Source organism: Heloderma suspectum, chromosome 5 (assembly GCF_057233095.1).
Source record: "Heloderma suspectum isolate Gila_16-S chromosome 5, 16-S_ref, whole genome shotgun sequence".
In the NCBI taxonomy this organism is placed as follows: domain Eukaryota; kingdom Metazoa; phylum Chordata; class Lepidosauria; order Squamata; family Helodermatidae; genus Heloderma; species Heloderma suspectum.
In genome coordinates, this window is record NC_139462.1 from 75,745,980 (window position 1) to 75,766,921 (window position 20,942).

At 42.6% G+C, this 20,942-nt stretch overlaps 1 protein-coding gene and 1 long non-coding RNA gene across 4 annotated transcripts in view; one reads left to right on the plus strand and one right to left on the minus strand.

Moving 5' to 3' along the window:
- Positions 1-1,850, minus strand: part of LOC146344017 (uncharacterized) — a 93,076-nt gene extending 91,226 nt beyond the window's left edge. Inside the window, exon 1 of the long non-coding RNA XR_014792120.1 lies at positions 1,691-1,850. This is a non-coding gene — a long non-coding RNA (uncharacterized LOC146344017). The remainder of the gene's footprint in view (positions 1-1,690) is intronic.
- A 156-nt stretch (positions 1,851-2,006) lies between these two features.
- LOC146344019 (uncharacterized) lies at positions 2,007-18,564 on the plus strand. 3 transcript variants are annotated; one of them, XM_084856417.1, is made up of 8 exons: positions 2,007-2,822; positions 6,004-6,090; positions 8,398-8,631; positions 9,828-9,850; positions 14,854-15,002; positions 15,253-15,344; positions 15,435-15,533; positions 16,037-18,564. In XM_084856417.1, exons 1-8 carry the CDS (start codon positions 2,256-2,258, stop codon positions 17,657-17,659), a joined length of 2,874 nt encoding a protein of 957 aa, XP_084712543.1. In that variant the 5' UTR covers positions 2,007-2,255; the 3' UTR covers positions 17,660-18,564. The 3 variants fall into 3 exon arrangements, with proteins under 3 accessions (XP_084712543.1, XP_084712544.1, XP_084712545.1); XM_084856418.1 differs by having other exon boundaries at positions 15,256-15,344; XM_084856419.1 differs by lacking the exon at positions 15,435-15,533.
- Positions 18,565-20,942: the final 2,378 nt, after the last annotated feature.

Sequence of the window (20,942 nt, forward strand, 5' to 3'; positions counted from 1 at the left end):
ATATGTGGTGTGCAGTTAGCGCCTGAGTCCCACAAAGTAGTCTGGGATGAACATCCTCCAGATTCAAATTAGAACAAATGGGTGAACGAATGCTGTCAGTACGATAGGAAATGACTGGTATGGAAACATTTGTGGTCTGTAAAAGGCAGACCAATGCTCAGATTATATGAAAAATGTGTTGGAGAGAGATAGCAATTCAATGAAATACACAAGATCCATCTTAGACTCCCTCCATTCTTGCCAAAACATTCCTGATGCCTTCTAGAAACAGCAACTAAGGGCGCAATCCTATGACCACTAGCCAGTGGCTAGAGGGCCACAGAAGTGTTCAGTTTTCAGGAACCGACTTCAGACCTTGCACTCCAAGGTCAGTTCCCAGAAAACCACCTCCCTGTCGCCTCCCCCACCTCATAGGTGGCACGGATAGTCCCCAGGCTCCAAGCTTGTAAGAGAAACACGGAGCGGGGCAAAGGAGCGCGTTCTCAGGGACGGGAAGGGGTGGGGAGTGGGGAAGTGCTGGTACAATGCTTTCTATGCACTGTCTGGTCTCCCCCCCAACCCCACTCCAACGTTCCTCTGCTAGACTGCCGAAATCAGCCGTCTAACCATGAATGCAGGGCAGCTGGAGCGCGGAGAACATCTCCTCCGCATTCCCCTCTGCCCTGCATTGGATAGGCACTTGGAGGCAGCCACCTATCCCAATAGGATTGCTCCCTATGGGGTTGTTAATAATGATGCAGGGAATCAGACACCCCCCCCCGTGAAATCTGAACACTGACTCAGATACCAACCTTACCTTTGCTGCTTCTCTATATACTAGATTTGTGATCTAGTTGCATAGATTATGAAGTAGCATACATTTACTTTCTAGCTTTTAAACCTTAAATCAGTAGCTAAGGTAATTCGATGCATGTTAGGGCAGCAAAAAAAAAAAAAGTCCTACAACTCCCAACATCCCCCAGCCAGCATAGCTGGGATGGTGTAAGCCGGTTTTGCTGTCTAAACGTGCATAGGATTTTGCCCTTAGTAACGTATGGCTGTGAGAGCTGGACTATAAGGAAGGCTGAGCGCCGAAGAATCGATGCCTTTGAACTGTGGTGCTGGAGAAGACTCTTACGAGTCCCCTGGACTGCAAGGAGGTCACATCAGTCCATCCTAAAGGAAATCAACCCTGAGTGCTCATTGGAAGGACAGATACTGAAGCTGAAGCTCCAATATTTTGGCCACCTAATGCGAAGAGAAAAGTCCCTGGAAAAGACCCTGATGCTGGGAAAGATTGAAGGCAAAAGGAGAAGGGGACGGCAGAGGATGAGATGGCTGGATAGCATCACCGATGCAATGAATATGGACTTGAGCACGCTCCGGGAGAGAGCGCAGGACAGGAAGGCCATGGGGATCACGAAGAGTCGGAGACGACTGAGCAACAAATTTGTATACCGCCTTTCCGGATACAAAGCCGACCAAAGCAGGTCACAAGTAACATAAAAAATCATCTGGATATTTCCCTTAGGACAGCTTCCTTCGCATCCTAGCACACTACCTATAAAAGCCGAAACAAAATATTTCCTCTCCCGCAGAGACTGAAACTCCGCCAATGTTCAAGCAGCCACCGTCGATGTCATAGACTCCTAGCATGCAATCCTGTACCCGGTTGTCTGGAAGCGAGGCCCACTAAACCCATAGGACTTACTCCTGAGTAGACAGGCGCAGGGCCGCACTGCGTTCCACGCTACCTCCACCTAGCGCTACATGACTATCATAACAACAAGACCCCCGGGCGACGCCGGTCTATTCGCCGGAGACCCTACGAAATACCCGGCGTTCGGTTTTAGCTCCGCCCCCAGGGAGCCGGCACGTGTTTACAACTCGCCCCCACTCTCCGCCTCGTTGACACGCGAGCCTGTACTTTCATTGGCAGCGGCGGCTGCCCATCTGGAACAATCCTCCACTTGACTGGCGCTGAGAAGGGGCGGGGGAAAGACTCGTGAAGCGACCGGGTCCATTTTGTTCCCGGATGGGTCGTTCGTTGCGACGAGGAGGCGAGAGCTGTTCCGAAAGTGGCAGTGATCGGCAAGCGGCGGTTACGGGAGCGGCGAGGAAGGCAGTCGGTGGCTTACAGGCGGAAAGGCGAGCGGCCTCACGGTCGGGGGAGGGAGCTTGTCTCCTCAGTGGTCTGTTTAGAACTCGCCGCGTCCGGAAAACAGACGAGCGCCCCCCCGCCCTCGTCCGGAGGGTCCCTGCTGACGCATGCGCAAATGGAGGCGAGCCTGACCTGCGCCGTCTGCCTGTCGCTCTTCGAGGAGCCGGTGACGCTACCGGGGTGCTCGCACAACTTCTGCCGGCCTTGCCTGGTCGAGTGTCTCGGCCAAGCCCGGGGCGCCGCGGAGCCGCCGCCCTCACGGCCGGGGCCGCGAAGCCATGGCCAGCCCCAGGAGACCGGGCAGGCTTCCGGCCGAGGCTCGCGGAGCGGCGCCGTCTCCGTTAGCGTGCCGTGCCCGCTGTGCCGGAAGCTCTGCCGGCTGCCCTCGGACGGCGGGGCCGCCGCCCTGCCCGTCAACACCACGCTGGCCGAGGTGGTGAAGCTGTTCAAGGCCGCCAGCCTCGCGAGGCCGAGCCGGGAAGCGACGCCGGAGGAGGCCTCGTGGGCGCTGGCCCCGCAGTTGGCCGCGCTGGGCGTCGCTTGCGAGAAGCACCCGGACCGGTCCCTGCAGCTCTACTGCCGCCTCTGTCACCGCGGGGGCTGCGCGCAGTGCGTGTCCGAGGAGCACCGCGGCATCTTCCACTCCGTCAACCTCATCGACACGGTGTACCAAGAGGAGAAAGTAAGCGCTTCTGTGGGGAGTGGGAGGAAGCTCTTCTCTCCCGAGGTTGGCGCCTGGGACAACCGAAAGCAGATGAGCCTCTCCCCCACGGCCTTGCCTTGTAGGAACGCATTGGGGCACTGTGTAGTCTTGTATGACCAACAGAGGGAAAAAACACCCCTCCAACCATACATGCAGTGGGCTGCATCCCATGGTGGTCTGATTTAAGTCTATTTATTCCAGTGGTTCTGTTCTAAGTAACACTCACATCGGAGAGGTTAAAGGGGAAGAAAATAAATAATTCCTGTGAACTGCCCAGAGGGCTTCAGCTATTCGGCAGTATAGAAATGTTACTAAGGGCGCAATCCTGTGGCCGCTAGTCAGTGGCTAGACAGCCATAGGATAGGTCAGTTCCCTGAGAACCGACCACCACCCCTTCCTGTGCTGCCTCGTAGGCAGCATGGAACAGCCCCGTGTGTCATGCTTGGAAGAGGCGTGCAGAGCAGGGAAAACGGGGCATTCCTGGGGGGGAGGGCGGAAGTGCCGTTCCAACGCTTCCTATGTGTCGTTCCCATCCCCCCCACTTCGACTTCCCATGGCTAGACAGCCGGAATCAGCTGTCTAGCCGCCAATGAAGGGGGGCTGAAGCGTGGAGGGGACAATCCCCTCCACGCTTTTCTTGCCCTGCATTGCGTAGGCGGTCGCCTCAGAGTTCAGAGGCAGCCACCTATCATGATAGGATTGCACCCTAAGTATTCTAGCAAGGTGTACAACATAACCTTTTTGCAGCCTGATTCTGGGCAGAGGTAGGACTAAGCCTTGCCTAGGTGCATGTTGAAGAGCACGTGGGGAGGATGGACAAAAAGAACATGAGCGTATATATAAATATAAAAGGGACACCTCCCAATTAAGGGAATCCTGTCTCTTCAATCACACCAGTTTTATAGACCCATCTTAATGCAGATTTTGGTGTGCCATAAGCCCATGAATCAATCGACTAAGCGTTTTTAGCTCTGCATAGGCTTGCAGCCAGCTTTAATTGATTCAGTCTGCATATGTACCATGTTTTCTTCTTAGATACATGTATGTGTTGGAGCAAGCATCTTAAAATGGGCATTTCTTTGTGTGAGGGAGATAGGGAAATGCCTCTTAAATGTCTGATCTACAGTTCAAAAAACAGTGTTAAAAACAGTATGTTTTTTAAAAACATACTTTATGTTTTTAAAAAAGCCAACAACTTTGTTTTAACTGATTAAGCAGCCTGAACATGGTTACACAGCCAGTCTGGACTACACAATCTCTTGTGAAGGCTGAGAAAGCAAGCTGTGGGAGGGTTTAGCCAAAATCCTCTCCACTTCTTTGCCATTCAGTGATGGTTGGCACACATTTTGACATCCCATCTGTCAGGCTTTGGTCAATAAATGATAAGCAAGTGAAGTGAATTAGGATACGGAGCAGTATGTTTGTCAGTCCACTCTCTCCTGTCCCCTTTCCTTATTTAAAATCAGTGGGTCTTATGTTTGCCATACTAACTTTTTAAAATTAATTTTTTAATTGTGAATTTCAACAAAACCCTGAAAAGAAAAGAGGGGAATCTTTTCATTTTGTAATTGCTTTCATAATTTCCTCTATATGCAAAGTAGCCAGGAGCAACTCGTTGTGAGGAATCTAAACATGGAAGATTAACATGATTTTTAAAAGCATCCGTATCCTGTTTGCTGTACTAACTTAATGCTTAATTAAGGGTGGGCAACCTGAGGCCCCAGTCCTGTCTTCCTGGGGTAACAGGCCAGCCTTCTAGAGTTCCCCATATGGCCATGCTCCATTTTCCGCAACCACTGATTGTTTGATAGTTTCTCAGCTTTTTGTGTAGTGTTTTCCACATAGGCGTAATGTCTCTCCTAAGGCTTAGTTACTGATAGTAAAAGCTTTAAGCTACAATATGCTGGTATAGTTTGTATTTCTGGCCCCACCCTTTTACCTTTGGCCCTGCCGCCTTGGCCTTCAATCCCACCCACCACTGGAATGTGGCCCCTGAGAGCGTCTCCAAAATTGAAATTGGCTCTAGGGCTGAAAGAGGTTTCCCACCCTAAGCTTAATGGGACTTAAGCATGTTTAACTTGATCTGGCTTGGGTTTCTTTTTTTTTTAATCTATTTTTATAAATGAAATAAACAATACCAACAACATAATCAAAATCTTCAGTTTCCAACATTACAGTATTCTGAGGGGGCGGGGGAAAGGGAGAATAGCAAAAGAAGGAAAAAATATATATAAATCCAGTTGCAGATTATACCTATACAGCACTCTTCCAAACATTGCAGGTATTATTAAATCTTCAATCTGCTACACCACAAACAGTGAACCTTATCTTCAGTGTCATATCAGTCTTATAGCAAAGGAACAGGAGCAAACAATCCATTTCCATTGGCCATATATTACCATTCAATTAACGCGTATTAGTAAACATTAAAGGTTTAGCCAGCAAGGAATAATAATAATCATAATCCGATGATGATAATAATAATAAGAAATTTAAGAAAAAGATAAAAAACAAAAGCAAACCATTCGTATATTTTAAGTAATATATCTAAAAATATATTTATATTTGTACACACACACACACAGGCATTTTATTACAATATAACATAAAAAAGGAGAAAGGAAACAGAAATATGCAAACATTTACTCTGGCACACTGCCTAGACATCTTATCAGCTATAACCCAAGGAGCACTTCAAAAGAACAGTAAAGATGGCTAAATTCCAACTCCAGAGGCTGAGAGAGTTGGTTCCCTTGTTTTAATTTTAATACCAGTTAGGAATGACTCTGCAGCATCAGGATTTAAAAACCTTTTCATCTGGTCTTCAAAAAGAATGCAAAATGTAGCCGGATATTTAATATGATATTGCAGCTCTGGCTTGGGTTTCTTAGGCTTTACAGCAAGTAATAGTTTAACAAATAACAGGGTAGAGTGGAAATACTCATTTGTACTTGTTCCAAGAGAAGAATACCGGTTTTGAAGTTCTGATCATTCAGGCTGAAAACTCACCCTTCTAAAATTCAGGGAACCTGATAATCCTGTTTTAAGTGATAATTTTTATGTTAAGCAAAATGCTTGCAATAATTAGGTATGCTGTTGTTAAATAAAGTTCTGTGCTTTTCAAAACAATTAAACACTTTTATAAATATCTGTTTTACAGCTAGCTTTCTTCAGTAACCTGAAGAAAATAAGAGAATTACATCTGAACCTGATGAAGGAAATGACAGTTCCCCCAAAGGATGCAGGGGTAAGATGAAATTAATTAAATCTGTAGGAAACTGTGAAGGAAATACGTAGTTCAACAGATTCCTGTATACAGTTACTTTATTACTGTGCATGTATGAAAGAAAGCATTATATTTTCCAAATCCAAGGTTGAATCTGTCCCACACTTACCTTATTTATATTTGTAGTACTATGTATGTGCATGCTACTTTATTTTTTTATTACGCTATTTAGACTGCCATAGGATTTTTCAGTTTTGGGGAACCATGTTCCCCTCCCCCTCCCCAGCTGCCTCATAGGAGACATGGTTCTTCCCCATCTCCATGCTTGTAACCACAGCACAGAGCGGACGAAAAGGGGGCATTCCTGGGGGCAGAGAGAGAGGAGGAGATAGCAGAAGCATCATTACAACGCTTTCTGTGGGCTGCGTGGTCTCCCCTCACCCCACTCCGACATCCCCAGCTAGACAGCCAAAATTGGCCGTCTAGCCACAAATGCAGGGTGGCCAGAGAATGAAGGAGAGGGTTCCCTCCGTGCTCCACGCACCCTGCATTGGATAGTCGGCCACCTCCGAGTTCAGAGGCAGCTGACTATCCCGATTGGATTGCACCCTGAGTCAATTAATGATGGTCATCAGACCAGACAGGGCTTTTAAAATAGTGCAGGCACTGGGGTTCCACTGAATTCATCATCCAAGCAAAAAAACCAAAACCATGTAACAAGTTCTTGAACATCTCTTTTGCTTTAGAATTAATGCACGCTCAGTTGTGTAACTATATCTGGTCGAGCAGTCATAGTTGTTTTTTTTGTCAATAGATATAAATCAAACTTCATGTAAGAACTTGGTGCACCTTTTTTGAAGCTCAAAAAGCTTGTATGCAATCTCTGAATTATTGGGTAGTCCTATCAATGATACCATATGATTGATTCTTCATTTCTCTTTCTGTGGCAGCAGCATAGTTGCCAAAAATATCATTTTAAAAATAATTTGCAATAGTGTTTAAAATGTTGAGAATGGCAAGTTCTAGATAACTGCAGCTTTACCTGTTTTCCTTCTCACTTTCTCATGTGCATGCTGCCATCCAGTGCTGGCAAACATCTGTACCAGTTAAAACTGAAAATTAACATGGACTTGGCTGAATGTATAACAGACACCACCTCCTCATTTTCCTTGAGCTATAGAGGGGATGGAGCACAGTTCCTCGCTCATGGATGTGCTTTGTCTGTAATAAAAAAGAAGGAAGAGGTGTTTGTTTTATTTCTAAAATACTTGTATCCTGTCTTTTTAAGCCAAAAAGGCTCTACAAGGCAGCTAATATTCAGTACTAAAACTACAATTAGACCCCCCAAAATTAACCAATAATTAACTAACTAAAAGAGCAGTAGGCAATACAAAAATGAGAAACCAGGAAAAGAACCTAATAGCCGGAAACACCTCACATTCTGAAAGCTCAAAAGGCTCTTTTTTGCCTGGCATTGAAAAGCTAGCAGTGAGTGAATGGAGATCACTTTTCCCAGGAGAGAGTTCCAGAGTCTTGGTGCAGTTGTTGAAACAGCCCCAGGTAAACCCACCCACCCTTCAACATTCTTCAAATAGCAAGTAGCAGGTCCTCTGTGGAAGATCTTTGATATCCGGGGCAGAGTGTTAAAGGTTTTAGAAGTTAATGCCAGCACTTTTGAGCAGGAGCCAGAAACCAACTGGGAACCAATGAAGATCGGCATCATATATTCTGGCCCACCCTAGTTAATCTGACAGCTATATCTCAAATCTGTTGTAGCTTCCAAGATATTTTCAAAGTCAGCTTCACCTAGGGTACAGTGTGGTAATCAAGTCTAGATGTGACTAAAATGTGAGTGACTGGGGCTAGATAAATCTTCCCCAAATCTGGGTTTCTCCAGATGTTATTGCCTACAACTCCTGTCATCGCTAAGAATTGGCAATGGTAGGTGGGGTTGATGAGAGTAGTAGGCAACAACATCAGGAGGGACTCGGGTTGGGGAAGCCTGGACTAGATAATTTCTGTCCACGAAAAGGTAAAGGTGTCAATCCAGCCTAATAGTGCTGATAGAACACCCATTTGGCCATTGCTGAAAAACATTCCAAGACCAGCCATATGTGCAGCCAGGTTTTGTTTCTGCTTTGCATTGATGTTTCTGGTGCTTTGAATTTCTTGCTCATACCTGTGATTTTGACTGGGTTTTTTCTCCCCAGTTCTGCCCTCATTTATTTCCTTTTGTGTTCCATACAGCACAGATGTACAGATATATGCACCTTAAAGAAAATGCCAATGAACTTTAATGTATTGTTTTTAAATATAATACTATTTTAGGCAGTAATGCAACTTGAAGAGGAGTTAATTAAAACAGAATTTGAAAAAGTCTGTAAAGCTTTGGAAATGAGGAAAAAACAGTTGCTTGAAGACCTTGAAATCCAGAAGAAAAGGAAAGCGAAGGAGAGTCTAATATGGAAGAGAATGAAGGAAGTACACAGAAAAACCATTGAAAACATTCTTAATGACTGTGAAAAGCTTTTAGATGAATGTGATCCCCAGCGTTTCTTAGAGGTGAAAGCATTTTAGTTATGTTACCTGGATTCATCATATGAATTAATGACAGGGAAAACAGGATTTTTCTGTCAGTCCGTAATTGTTCTAGAACAGTAAAAACTAGTCCATAATGCTAATGTTTTAAATCTGTATCCTCTTCCATATTATGAGATAGTGAAAGAGCATAATATTTTCTCAGATGGTCAGTTATCTTTAGAGTTGTATTTGGAGTTGTTGTCTATGAAAACTGAGGCTCAATCTACTTGAATGTTGACAGAGCATCTGCTTGCAGGGAACAGCACAGGGTTTGATAGAGATCAATTTATTTGTTTTTAAATGTTATACCCCGTTTTTCATTATTAACTTTTTGTAAGCTGCTTTGACATAAAATAAACTCCAAATTTCTAATTTCAACTTCACATAATAAAATCAAGTGTGGGATAAAACCATTCAACATAAAAACAGGGAAATGTAACTTTAGCCCACACTAAAAGGTGGCAAAATGAAAATGTCTTAGCAGCTTGTCTGCAGCTTAAGAGAGGGAGCTGACTAAACCTCTCAAGGGAGGGATTTCCACAGTCTGGGTACAGCAGTAGGAAAGGCCCTGTGTCATGACCCAACCAGTCAGGCTTCTGCAAGTGGTGAGACACATAGCAGGGTCTCCAAAGTTGAAAGCTGTGGGTGGGCAGTGTCATATGGGAGAAGGCAGTGCTTAAAATATCCTGTGACCAAGATGTAGATAAGGCCATCCATTTACTAAGATTTCTTTATATTAAAATGTTTAATTTAGCTTTTAGTCTTACGGGATCTCTGTTCATCAGGCAAGTGGTCAGGGATTGAATTCTCAGGCATAAGAACTTGAAAAACTGCCTGCCTGCTATTACACTTGGCTTTCTGTTACTGCTCAATGCAGGACAGGTGTGAAGTGTTTTGGCTGGTAGAATGAAACATAAGATTGTCTCTAGCCAAGTGTATTTGTGGATTCCCGCTATTATGTAAACGTAGATTCTGGAAAAGAATCCTAGAGCTTGCACTTTCAAGCAGACGGTGTATAGCAGATTTTCCGTCCCAAATATGTGTAAGTTTACTTCCTTGCCTTGTGTTCCATGCTGAAATGATAGTGTAAACTGTTGGTTAAACATTTAATTTCTGATAAGCACTCCGGTAAAGAAGTGATTGAAAAGGTCTTCATTTCTATTTTGCTTAATTCACAGGTCGCATGCAGCTTGAATCAAAGGTGAGTCTACTATGCTGAATTAGGGTACGTGAAGATTGGCGTTTGCCTTTTCAGTAAGGTGATTATAAAATATTGGTAGCATTGGGGTGGGCATGAAGGAAGTATTTTATGCATAAGTATAACTGCCAATCGCACACAATCGTGCTTTTGCTGAGTGCAGGACCAATCTAAAGTCATCTTACCCTTGAAGCATATTATTTTTGTAGCACAAAAAAGAATATGGTGACTACAGTTCATCTTGCTGGCTGGCTTTTCCTTTAGGTCAGATGTGGGCATCCTGTGGCCCTCCAGATGTTGTTGGACTGCAACTTTTGTCACTGTCACTATGCTGGTTTGGGCTGATGGATGTTGCGGTCCAACAGCTACTGGAGGGCCACAAGTTACTGACCCCTGCTTTAGGTCAGCGTGTACAAAAAACCTTATATACTGATTAGTATATTATCCAGTGAGAAATGAAACTTAAGTATTACAGACTTTTTAAGGATGTGGATTAATTCCCTAACCATTTTTGCCACCATACATCACTTTAAAGCTTCTTGCTAAAATATTTGAGCTGCTTTGCGTCAGTATAGTAAAATAATATATTGCAAATCATGCTGAAACTTCATGTTCTAGGACTAGTTTGCTTATGCACATTTTTCTACACAACTAGTACCATTTAGTTTCTTTGGAGGATAAAATTTTTATTTCCAAAATGCATACCCAAAAGTTCTGGGACTAGTGGTAATTTGCGTGCTCATGGCACGCATACCTTTCTACACAGCTGGTGGCATCTCTGCTCCAGGAGGTCCTGGGTAGAGTAGAGCATCTATATCCATTTCAATCTACCTTCAGGCCTGGTTATGGAACAGAGATTGTTTTGGTTGCCTTAGTGGATGATCTATGTCAGAAACTGGATTGGGGAAGTACCTCTTGGCAAGTTTCAATACCACCAATGATGGTATCCTTCTGGCTGGGTTGCAACTTGAGAGGTGGTGTTTAACAGTTGCTCTGGTACTTTTTGGAGGGGCAATTTTATTTATTTAAATAAATATAATAGAGTTATATACCACTGAACATAATTAAAAATTTCAGGAGGTGGTTCTGGGTGATTCCTGTCCTATTCCGTAGCTGTTGGTCTGTGGAGTCCCTCAGGGTTTCATCTTGTCCCCCATGCTATTTAACATATACCGGAAAATGCTGGGTGAGGTTGTCTGAAGTTGATGACACCCTACTCTACAGAGAGGTTGTCAGTATTGATGACACCCTACTCTCTCATTCCTTTCGATTTAAATCCAGTGAAGCTGTTAAAGTTTTAAATCATTGTCCAGTGTTGCTAATTGACTGGATGAGGGCAAACAAATTGAAGCCTACCCCAGACAAGTGTTCCTGGTCAGTCAAAGGGCAGATCAGGGAACAGGGACTTTCCTGTGTTGGAGTTACACTCTCCTTGAAAACTCAGATTTGTAGTTTGGGTATACTCCTGGTTCCAGCCCTGAACCTGAATTCCAAGGATTCAGTGATAGCCAGGAATGTATTTGCACAGCTGAGACTAGTGTGCCAACTGCACATGTTCCTGGAGATATTGGATCTGGCCATGGCAGTTCATGCCTTAACTACATTTTATTTATTTATTACATTACGATACCACCCAATAGCCAAAGCTCTCTGGACAAGCCACAAAAATTAAAACTTTAAAAGACAACACGATAAAACAATTTTAAAACTTTAAAAGTTTTAAACAGAATAAAAGCAGAGTTTAAAAAAAAAAAAAAACCAACATCAGGGAAAGATCCAAAAACACAACAATACACATTTAAAAACAAACTGAAGAACTAATAGGTCTAGGAAAAGAAAAGGGTCTTCACCTGGCACTGAAAAGACCATAAAGTTGGCGCCAGGTGATCCTCTCCGGTTAGGGCATTCCACAACTGGGGTGCCACTATCAAAAAGGCCCTCTACTTAGTAGCCACCTGCCTCACCTCAGTTGGTGGTGGCACCCAGAAAAGAGGCTATGAAGACAATCTTATGGTTCGGGTAGGTGTATATGGGAGAAGATAATCCTTCAGGTAGCCTGGCCCCCAGCCATTTAGGACTTTAAAAGTTAATGCCAGCACTCTGAATTGGGCCCAGAAACTGACTGGAAGCCAGTACAGATTAAAGAGCACTGGTGTAATATGATGTGCCTGTTAATAAGCTCACAGCTGTTCCATCATGTTTGGACTAATATAATGTGCTGTACATAGGGCTGCCTTTGAAAACTGTTCAGAAACTTTAGCTGATCCAGAATGCTGCGGTCAGACTGTTGACAGGATGGTTCAGAGGGAATGTGATTCCTTTGTTACAATGCTTTCACTGGCTACCAGACTGTTTCTTTAGTATTTTTAGTGAAAGGTAGGATGATACTATGCATGTTTACTAAGACACAAGTCCCCCCTTATTTTAATGAGACTTCTACACAAGCTTGCTTATAAGAACATACAGTCAGGGCCAGAAATATTGGAACAAGGATAACTGTTTTGGCAGTTGGCCTCTGTACACCACCGCATTGAAGTTGAAAGGAAACACACCCAGATGGGAGCGAAGTCAGGACTTTCAGCTGTAATTCAAGAGGTTTGACAAAAGTGGGGCACTAACCATTCAGGAAGGACAGCCAGTGGCATACACACACACCCATCGTTGGTGGCTCATAAGTAATGGAACGAATGGCTGACAAGCAGCTGCATGGCTGGGTGTGGCCTGTTTCCTGGGTACCACATGACAATCAAGCAGATAAAAGGCCTGGAGGTAGTTCTGAGTGTTACATTTGCATTTGGTAGCTGTTCACTGCAACTCTCAACATGAGGTCCAAAGAGGTGTCCATGTGAGTGAAGGAGGCCATCATTAGGCTGAGGAAACAAAATAAACCCATCAGAGAGATGGCAAAAACAGTGGGAGTGGCCAATACAACAGTTTGGAACATCCTGAAAAAGAAGGAATTAACTGGCAAGCTCAGCAACAGCAAAAGGCCTGGAAGGCCACGGAAGGCATGTCATTGTCAATATCTACAGTCAAGAGACGGCTTTATGAATGTAAATACAGAGGCTTCACAACAAGGTGCAAGCCACTGGTAACGCTCAAGAACAGAAAGGCCAGATTAGCCTTTGCCAGCAAACACCTAAAAAAGCCTGCCCAGTTCTGGAATAAGATTCTTTGGACTGATGAAACCAAGATTAACTTGTACCAGAATGATGGGAAGAGAAAAGTATGGAGAAGGAAAGGAACAGCTCATGATCCAAAGCATCCCACATCATCTGTCAAACATGGTGGAGGCAGTGTGATGGCATGGGTATGTATGGCTGCCAATGGAACCAAGTCACTGGTGTTTATTGATGACCTGACTGCTGATCAAAGCAGCAGGATGAATTCTGAAGTGTATAGGGCTATACTTTCTGCTCAGATTCAGCCGAATGCTGCCAAACTGATAGGACGCCACTTCATATTGCAGATGGATAATGACCCAAAACATACAGCAAAAGCTACCCCAGAGTTTCTCAAGGCAAAGAAGTGGGATGTTCTTCAATGGCCAAGTCAGTCACCTGATCTCCACCCAATAGAGCATGCGGTTCACTTACTGAAGTCAAGACTGAAGGCAGAAAGACCCACAAACAAGCAGCAGCTGAAGGCAGCTTCAGTAAAGGCCTGGCAAAGCATCTTGATGGAGGAAACTCAGCATTTGGTCATGTCCACGGGTTCCAGACTTCATGTAGTCATTGACTGCAAAGGATTTTCCTCCAGGTATTAAAGGCGATCCTTAAGTTTGAAATGATGTTGGTTTGTTCCATTACTTATGAGCCACCGGGGGGGGGGGGGGATGTATGCCACTGGCTGTCCTTCCTGAATGGTTAGTGCCCCACTTTTGTCAAACCCCTTGAATTACAGCTGAAAGTCCTGACTTCGCTCCCATCTGAGTGTGTTTCCTTTCAACTTCAATGTGGTGGTGTACAGAGGCCAACTGCCAAAACAGTTACCCTTGTTCCAGTATTTCTGGCCCTGACTGTAAGAAGAGCCATAGTGGATCAGACCAAGGGTCCACCTAGTCCTGCATTCTGTTTACACAGTGACCAACCAGCTGCTAATGAGAAACCCACAAGCAGGACCTGAGGACCACAGCACCCTCCCACCCATGTTCCCCAGCAGCTGGTGTACGTAGGCGTGCTGCCTCTGATACTGGAAGCAGCATATAGCCATCAAGACTAGCAGCCATTGATAGCCTTATCCTCCATGAATTTGACATTAGTGCTACAGTCTTAGACTGGTTTTCTTATTGAAGTGGCAGGGCTGAAAATGTGCTGAATACATAAACTGCAATTTTCCACATTATTTATTTGGAATATTTATATAACACTTTTCAACAAAAAGTGGTCAAAGCAGTTTATACAGTGAAAATGTAGCTTGGAAATAAGTAATCGGTTCTCTGAAAAAAAATCTGCCATTGATTCCTTGTCTGGTCTTGAATTAATTGCTTATCTCTAAGCCTCTGTACTCCTCACCTGCAAAATAGGACCATTAATTGGTTGCCCTTTATCCGGCCCTTCTGCAGCTCACTGCATTTTTAAGCTGGATATTAGTATCTGATCTATACTAAGTCAAACATGGAATTTTTGTTTTTGTATATTATGCATGTTATCCCCAATGTATGGCTTAGAGTGCAGCAGATACTTGTGACTAATTCCATATCCTGAGTCACCAATGGTAGACCCCAGGTTTCTAGTGAAAAATTAAAAAGTAGATCACACAAGCCTGACGTTTACTCACTGCTGGTGTAAAGCAGTACTGGTGTAATTCATGTTCTGCTTCATCATGAAACTTGCATTAAAATCCCATTTGCATACAGATTTCACAAAGTTTTTTGAGAAATTGCAAAGTTTCAAGAACTAGTTTATCTACTTCCCTTGCTTTCGTGTTTGCTGAGCAATCCTGTAGAATATGAATACTGAGCAGCAGAAATAGTACTTTCACTGTATCTTAAATTTTCTCTACAGAATGAAGACTCAGCTTGACCTGATGCAAATATCGTCCAACCATGATGAAAGCCAACCAGAATACAAACAAATGCAAATGGATACCACATCTTTAGTCAATGATATCTTAGCCTTGAATCTCACTGCAGTTAATTTGGATGCTGCAAAAGGTATGTAGGCACTTTCAAATATGGAAGACCTTAATTATTTTATAAAACACTACCACCTATTGATATAATTATGAGTTCTTAAAATGAATAAGTAACTTCCACTGACCACAATGATTTTGGATTGCCCCAATAATTTGTAAAAGTGGAGATATGCTGAAACTATTTCATTTTGATATTAAAAAATGTTTGAGTCGAAAGTGCTTTCCGCACTATATTCATAACACTGTGGTTTTACCTTCTGTCTTAAAAGCAGACCTTTTATGTGGAGATACTGAACATTCCGTATCACAAAGCCCTGGAAATAAATGGGAAGATAAGAAAAACATACAGGATACATTCTGTGTAAGTTGCCACATTTAGTGAACGCTAAATATTACTTGTTACTTTTATACTGATTTATCAGAACAGTATTTGACTTAAATATCTTTTTAGCCAGTGGCAGGAGTGGATATTTTGGATACTGGTAGGCATATTGCTACTCAACTTATGTCGATATCAGCAACTACTGCATTTAGAAGCATGAGTCATGAGGTAAGGTTGAATGTTTAGTCTTCTCATAGCTTGATATCTCTAATTTTGGTAATGGAGACCTTTCCAAATCTGTCCACTCAAAATCATTTTCAACCCATCATGCCTACAATGAGGATGGCTTGAAACATTGTTTTTAAATGTAAGCTGCATGGATTGTATGTTCCTCGGGGGCTCTTAGTATCTCACTGTGTTTTCTAAGATACTATCTATCCTAGCACAGGTAGAGTGCCTGCCTTCTCCTGCTGTATGATATGCATGTTTGTTCACTAAAGCACTCAGACCATTTTTGGAAGGAAAAGTTCCATACAACCCTCCCTCTACCCATGCATGTCTTCCTTGTCTTGTCCAGTGCAAGTTACGTGATTCTATACTAGGATTGGTCATGCACTAGCATTTTACACAGTACACTACAGAAATCTTAACATACTTGCTGAAGATACTAATTGCAAAACAAATTGGTGGTTTTGAGATTGTACTAAATATGGTGTCCTCTTTAATTTCAGGAGGCGCGTTATAATTATTACATGAAACATCAAATGCTTTCAGATGAATTGCAAACACAGACCTTACCTCTAAATAAAAAGTATACATTGCCAAAACCTCAGCCTTCAAAGAACACAACTTCAGGAGTTGCTCCTTCTTGCCGTAGTATCAAAGCAAATAACCAAAAGAAACTGAAAATGCAAATATTACAAAGAAAAAGTGTCAAGGAACCTAGTTTCTCTGATTCACTTGGTTTTACGTGCAAAGCACAAGCTGTGAACTTTAATTTCTCTGGCTCAAACAATAATTTGAATCTACTTAATGTGAAAGAATCTCAAAAAGAGAGCAAGGAAACCTTCCTATCAGAAAATACCAGTAGTTTTCTTAAGATGACAAAAGTTCTTCCACTTCCTGCGGTAACACTTCCTTCTGAAACCGGGTTCTCATTTACTGCATTCCCAAATGTAGTCCAGTCAACAGCACCACCTGTAGCTGCTTTAAACTCATACTCTTCAGGTGCTGTTGTGGAACTTCCAGCTCCACTTCTTGTTTCCAGTTCAAGTGGTAGCTTGACAATGCCCACTGCAAGTAAGGGCTCAACCCTCTCTCTCAAAAAAGAGAACTCAGTTTTCTCCACTCTTTTTCTGGGAAAATCTAAAAGCCAAGATTGCAATATAAGAAACAAGATAAATGGATATGGTTCAGTGTCAGTTTTCTCTACTACTTCTGTTACTAATACAACTACTACCACCATCAGTCCTAAGCCAGGCACAGCAGTAAGTGAGAATCCATTCTTCTCAGCTTTTTCTACCAATGCTGAAAGTGATTGTTTTCAGACAACTAAACCAAAGAGTTCAGAGCAGACCTCATTTTCATTTTTTCTTCCTACTCAGAAGGCAGTGCAAGGGAACAAAGCTGTCTGCTTCAGTAAGGAGAATAATCTGGGACACAGTTGGCTCACATCATCTGCAGTTGTTTCTGGTATGCACTTGGTAGAGAACTCTAATGTCACTTCCAGCTTGGCCTGCAAACCATCAAATTATGCTTCTGATGAGACCTATGCTTCAAAAGAGAAGTCTGTATCTGGTGTTGTCTCTCCAAATAATTACTCTTGGGCAAGCAACACTCCATGCTTGTTTTCTTTCAAGGGGTGTCTCAAAAATAGTTCTGGCCCTTTGACCTCCTCCATGATGCCTTCCAATAAAACTGAATATGCACATGAGAAATCAATGAAAACAACAGAAAAAAATCCAGATGTTAAAAAATCTGTGCCTTCAAGAAATAATGTACCTGTTTTTCAGGAGCTGAAAGACCTGGTATGCCACTCTTCCTTGTTCTCCATAGGCAAGTCTCTGAAATCAGAAACTGATGGTATTTTTGTTACTCAGCGAAATGTAGCCTGTGATACTCCTGCAAACAGCACTTTAATTTCAGCTATTCTTGCTGAAGAAAGCAATCTATTAGAAAATGCTTCAACATCTGTGGAAGACCATAGAAGATCTCCTTCAATAACTAATGGACCAAGTTGCACAGTAAATTCAGATTCTGATGTAGAAGATCTAAGTCAAACATCCAACGGTAGTGACTCTAGCAGTACATCAGAGTACTTTTCTGTTGCTGAAGATAAAGTATTACCTAGTTGAAGATTGGGCACATGTAAGAGAATGAAGCAGAAGAGTTTACTGAATACTGTAAATCTTACTAGTATTCCTAAGGAGCAATGTGATCAAATGTAATATCAGTCACAAATATTTTTTATATAATTTAGTACATTATTCTGAAGCACATGACACCCATCTGGGTTGTTTGTCTTACTTTCTTCTCAAATAGCTAACTTTAAAAACCTGCAGCAGTATTCAAAATAATTACAAATTTGGAGATACAGCTATGCAAACCTTCAGTTATATATTTTTCTGTTATGGCCAAAATGAAACTGTGGCTTAATACCATTTTTCTAAGAAGAATCTGAAACCATGGTTTAATTATATTTGCAAATCCTGTTTAGTGTTGGTTTATTAAACTCCATTTTCCTGTTTCCAATACAATGGGAAATTGTGCTTTATTTTAACTAGGATTGAGGCCCAAAGCCACACTCCTGAGGAGAGGGCTAGCAAAGCATGTGGAACCTGCTGATAATTCCCAGCTTCATAAAACTGTGATTAAGCCATTGTTATGGCCTCTGATCTGTATACATTCTAGCACTATCGAAAGCCTTTCCTACAAGTTTCTTAACATTTGTGTGTTTTAGTTTGTTATACCTAGCATTTTTCCTCAGCTACATGTCTACAGATTTCCCTTCCTCACCCAGTTGGAAACTTGTGACAGAATTCTGTTCAAGGCTGTTGAATTAGAAATTCTTTCCTACCTTGTTCAGTAGCAAGAGATGGTGCAGCCACTACACAAAGTGTGATAAGAGCTCAGTGAATCTTCAAGATGTGGTACTGAAATTAACTGCTTAATATATAGCATCCAGGTGTTTCTTCTTTATATTTGAATATCATATGGCAGTAACACTATTAATTTCAGTAAATAAATTCTGAAACTTAAATGTGAACTGAGTACTTCTCTTTACAAGTTTAAGAAAAATGAATGTCCTTTAGGAACAGATATGTATCAGATTATGTAAAGGCATTATTTCATGTTTGTCTTACAGATCATAAGAAGCCTTGCAGCTTGGCCTGGAAGTACATAAGCAATATGTCTTAACACTCTTTTCCCACGGCTAGCTTCTTTTCTCGCTAACCCCTGGAGCTTCCTGCCTTCTTTCGCTATAATACAGTTGAAGTCAGTACTAGAAATTTCCTCTGTAATTTCATAGCTTGGGGCGCGCTTTCCACCTTGCATTCCACTGGTTCTTGCCCATCATATTTTGATTCTTCTTTCCCATCCTTGTATTGCTGCCACTACTGCCATCACCTTATGCAGTTCTTCTGATCACTACCAGGGGGGAGGGAGAGCAGGCAAGCACACTGCAGAACTTAAGCCAGAAGGCATGGGGTGCTTGAAGGACTAGAGTCAGATGGGAAAGCAAGGAAAGGTGACCTTTCCACATTCTTAGGTCAGAGGTTTGGGCATGATCTTCCCCTATCCTTAGCTGGGGTCTCCTGCCACCTACCAGCTTGGTTTGAGAAAAAGGGTACTGCCCTCCAGTCAAACAACATGCATTCCAATCTGGCTTTGAAGGAAGAGGGAAGCAATGCATATCTCGTATCATCTTTGCTGCCCAAAGCCAATTGACACTTCTTTTTTCTGGCTGCTGATAGACTGGGGGCTAGCTTATTGAAAAGATGCTAACCTACAGAAATGACCCCTCCACTGATTTGTTGATTTTAACTGTATGTTACGTTGGGAGCCAATTTTGGATGAAAAGATGAAATGTTTAGTTTCATTAAATATTATTAGAAATGGCTTGGAGATACCATTTAATCGTTGTTTTCCATCCTGATTCAGCTCCCTTAGTTGTGGCTTTAAAGGGCATTCCTATGTTTCTGCACTTAAAATATGAACCTAGGTTCACTGAATGTTATATGAATGTGTATATATACAGATGCATGTGCATATAGCCAGTTTGTAAACTATGAGTGATTTTTTATGAAGAAATCATATTTTTACTTGAAAAGTGCAAGTTTCCCTGTCATCTTTCTCATTTAGAAGTTCTATACATGGATCCTAACCCACTGTACCTTACATGTCTTCTAGGACTGGAGATAAATTGCTCAAGAGGCTTTGGTTTCTGTTTTAACCATTTCCTAGTAGATCACACTACTTGTTGGAGGAGTGAGATGCACTGGCTGCCTGCCATTCCTTTTCACTTTAATCCACTGCTATTCCGAAGACAGAGTTGTAATTTGTGTCCTACCCTTCCCTCCATCTACGCATTCTAGCTCAGAGCCTGCCGCCAGTTGTGATGCTTAGTGATCCAGTAACATTTCCTCCAGAGTCGCTCATTCACTGCCTCTCACCTGTCTCCACCCACAGGCCTGTACCTATTGTCCATTCATCATTTGCTTGGCGACTATTCATTCAAAACACTTAATACCCTGTTCTTCAGCTGCAAAGGCTCTCAGAACAGTTTACAGATAAAAAGGCAGTCCCACACTCAGGCTAAAAATGTAAAGACACAAAAGGATGGGGAGGGAAAAGGAAAATAATGACACTGTATTGATTTGTAATGTTTTGCAGTTCTCCCTAACTGCACTCTCTGGTCAAGAAGCCAATATTGAAGCAGGAGGAGGTTGTATATAACTAGGGGATCCTGTTGGCTTCACTGAAAGCTAAATGAGGCATTATGTTAGGACTTGCATATGAGGGGACAGGCAGAAACTGCTGTTGTGACATTTGAGAGGTTATCCCAGCAGCAGGGTCTCCGTTTCCTAATTTGATTACTCATGGTGCAGAGGCATTCATCTTAATGGCAGCAGCACCCCTTTTGTTTTGAATTGTAACGCACCAGTAGAAGCTGCCTCCAGCTATATTGGACTATAACTCCCAGCATGCCCCAGCCAGTCTAGCTGCAGATACGTTGGACTACAATTCCCAGCATGGCTAGTGCATGCTTGGAGTTGTAGTCACACCACAGCTGGAAGACACCTAGTTCAGAGAAGGCTGTGAGGACAAACATACCAAAATTAGAGACCAGCATTTACTTGTGAAAGCTTTGTCTTATTTTTCTGTGTTCTGCTCAGTGGAAAGTGAAGCAGGGAAAAGAGCCAGATGTTTTTTGCAGTTAGACTTGCCAAGTATTTTTTTGAATTTGGGGCTTCCCACATCCTTCACTGAATTCCTGACCATGAATATACAAAAATCTCAATAATGGGAATCTGGATCTATTTATTAGCATTTTAAATCTACCTAATGCTTTACAGAGTTTCTTTAAAACACAACAGCAAAAAAATACTAAGAACAAGTAGTCTGTGCCAAAATTAA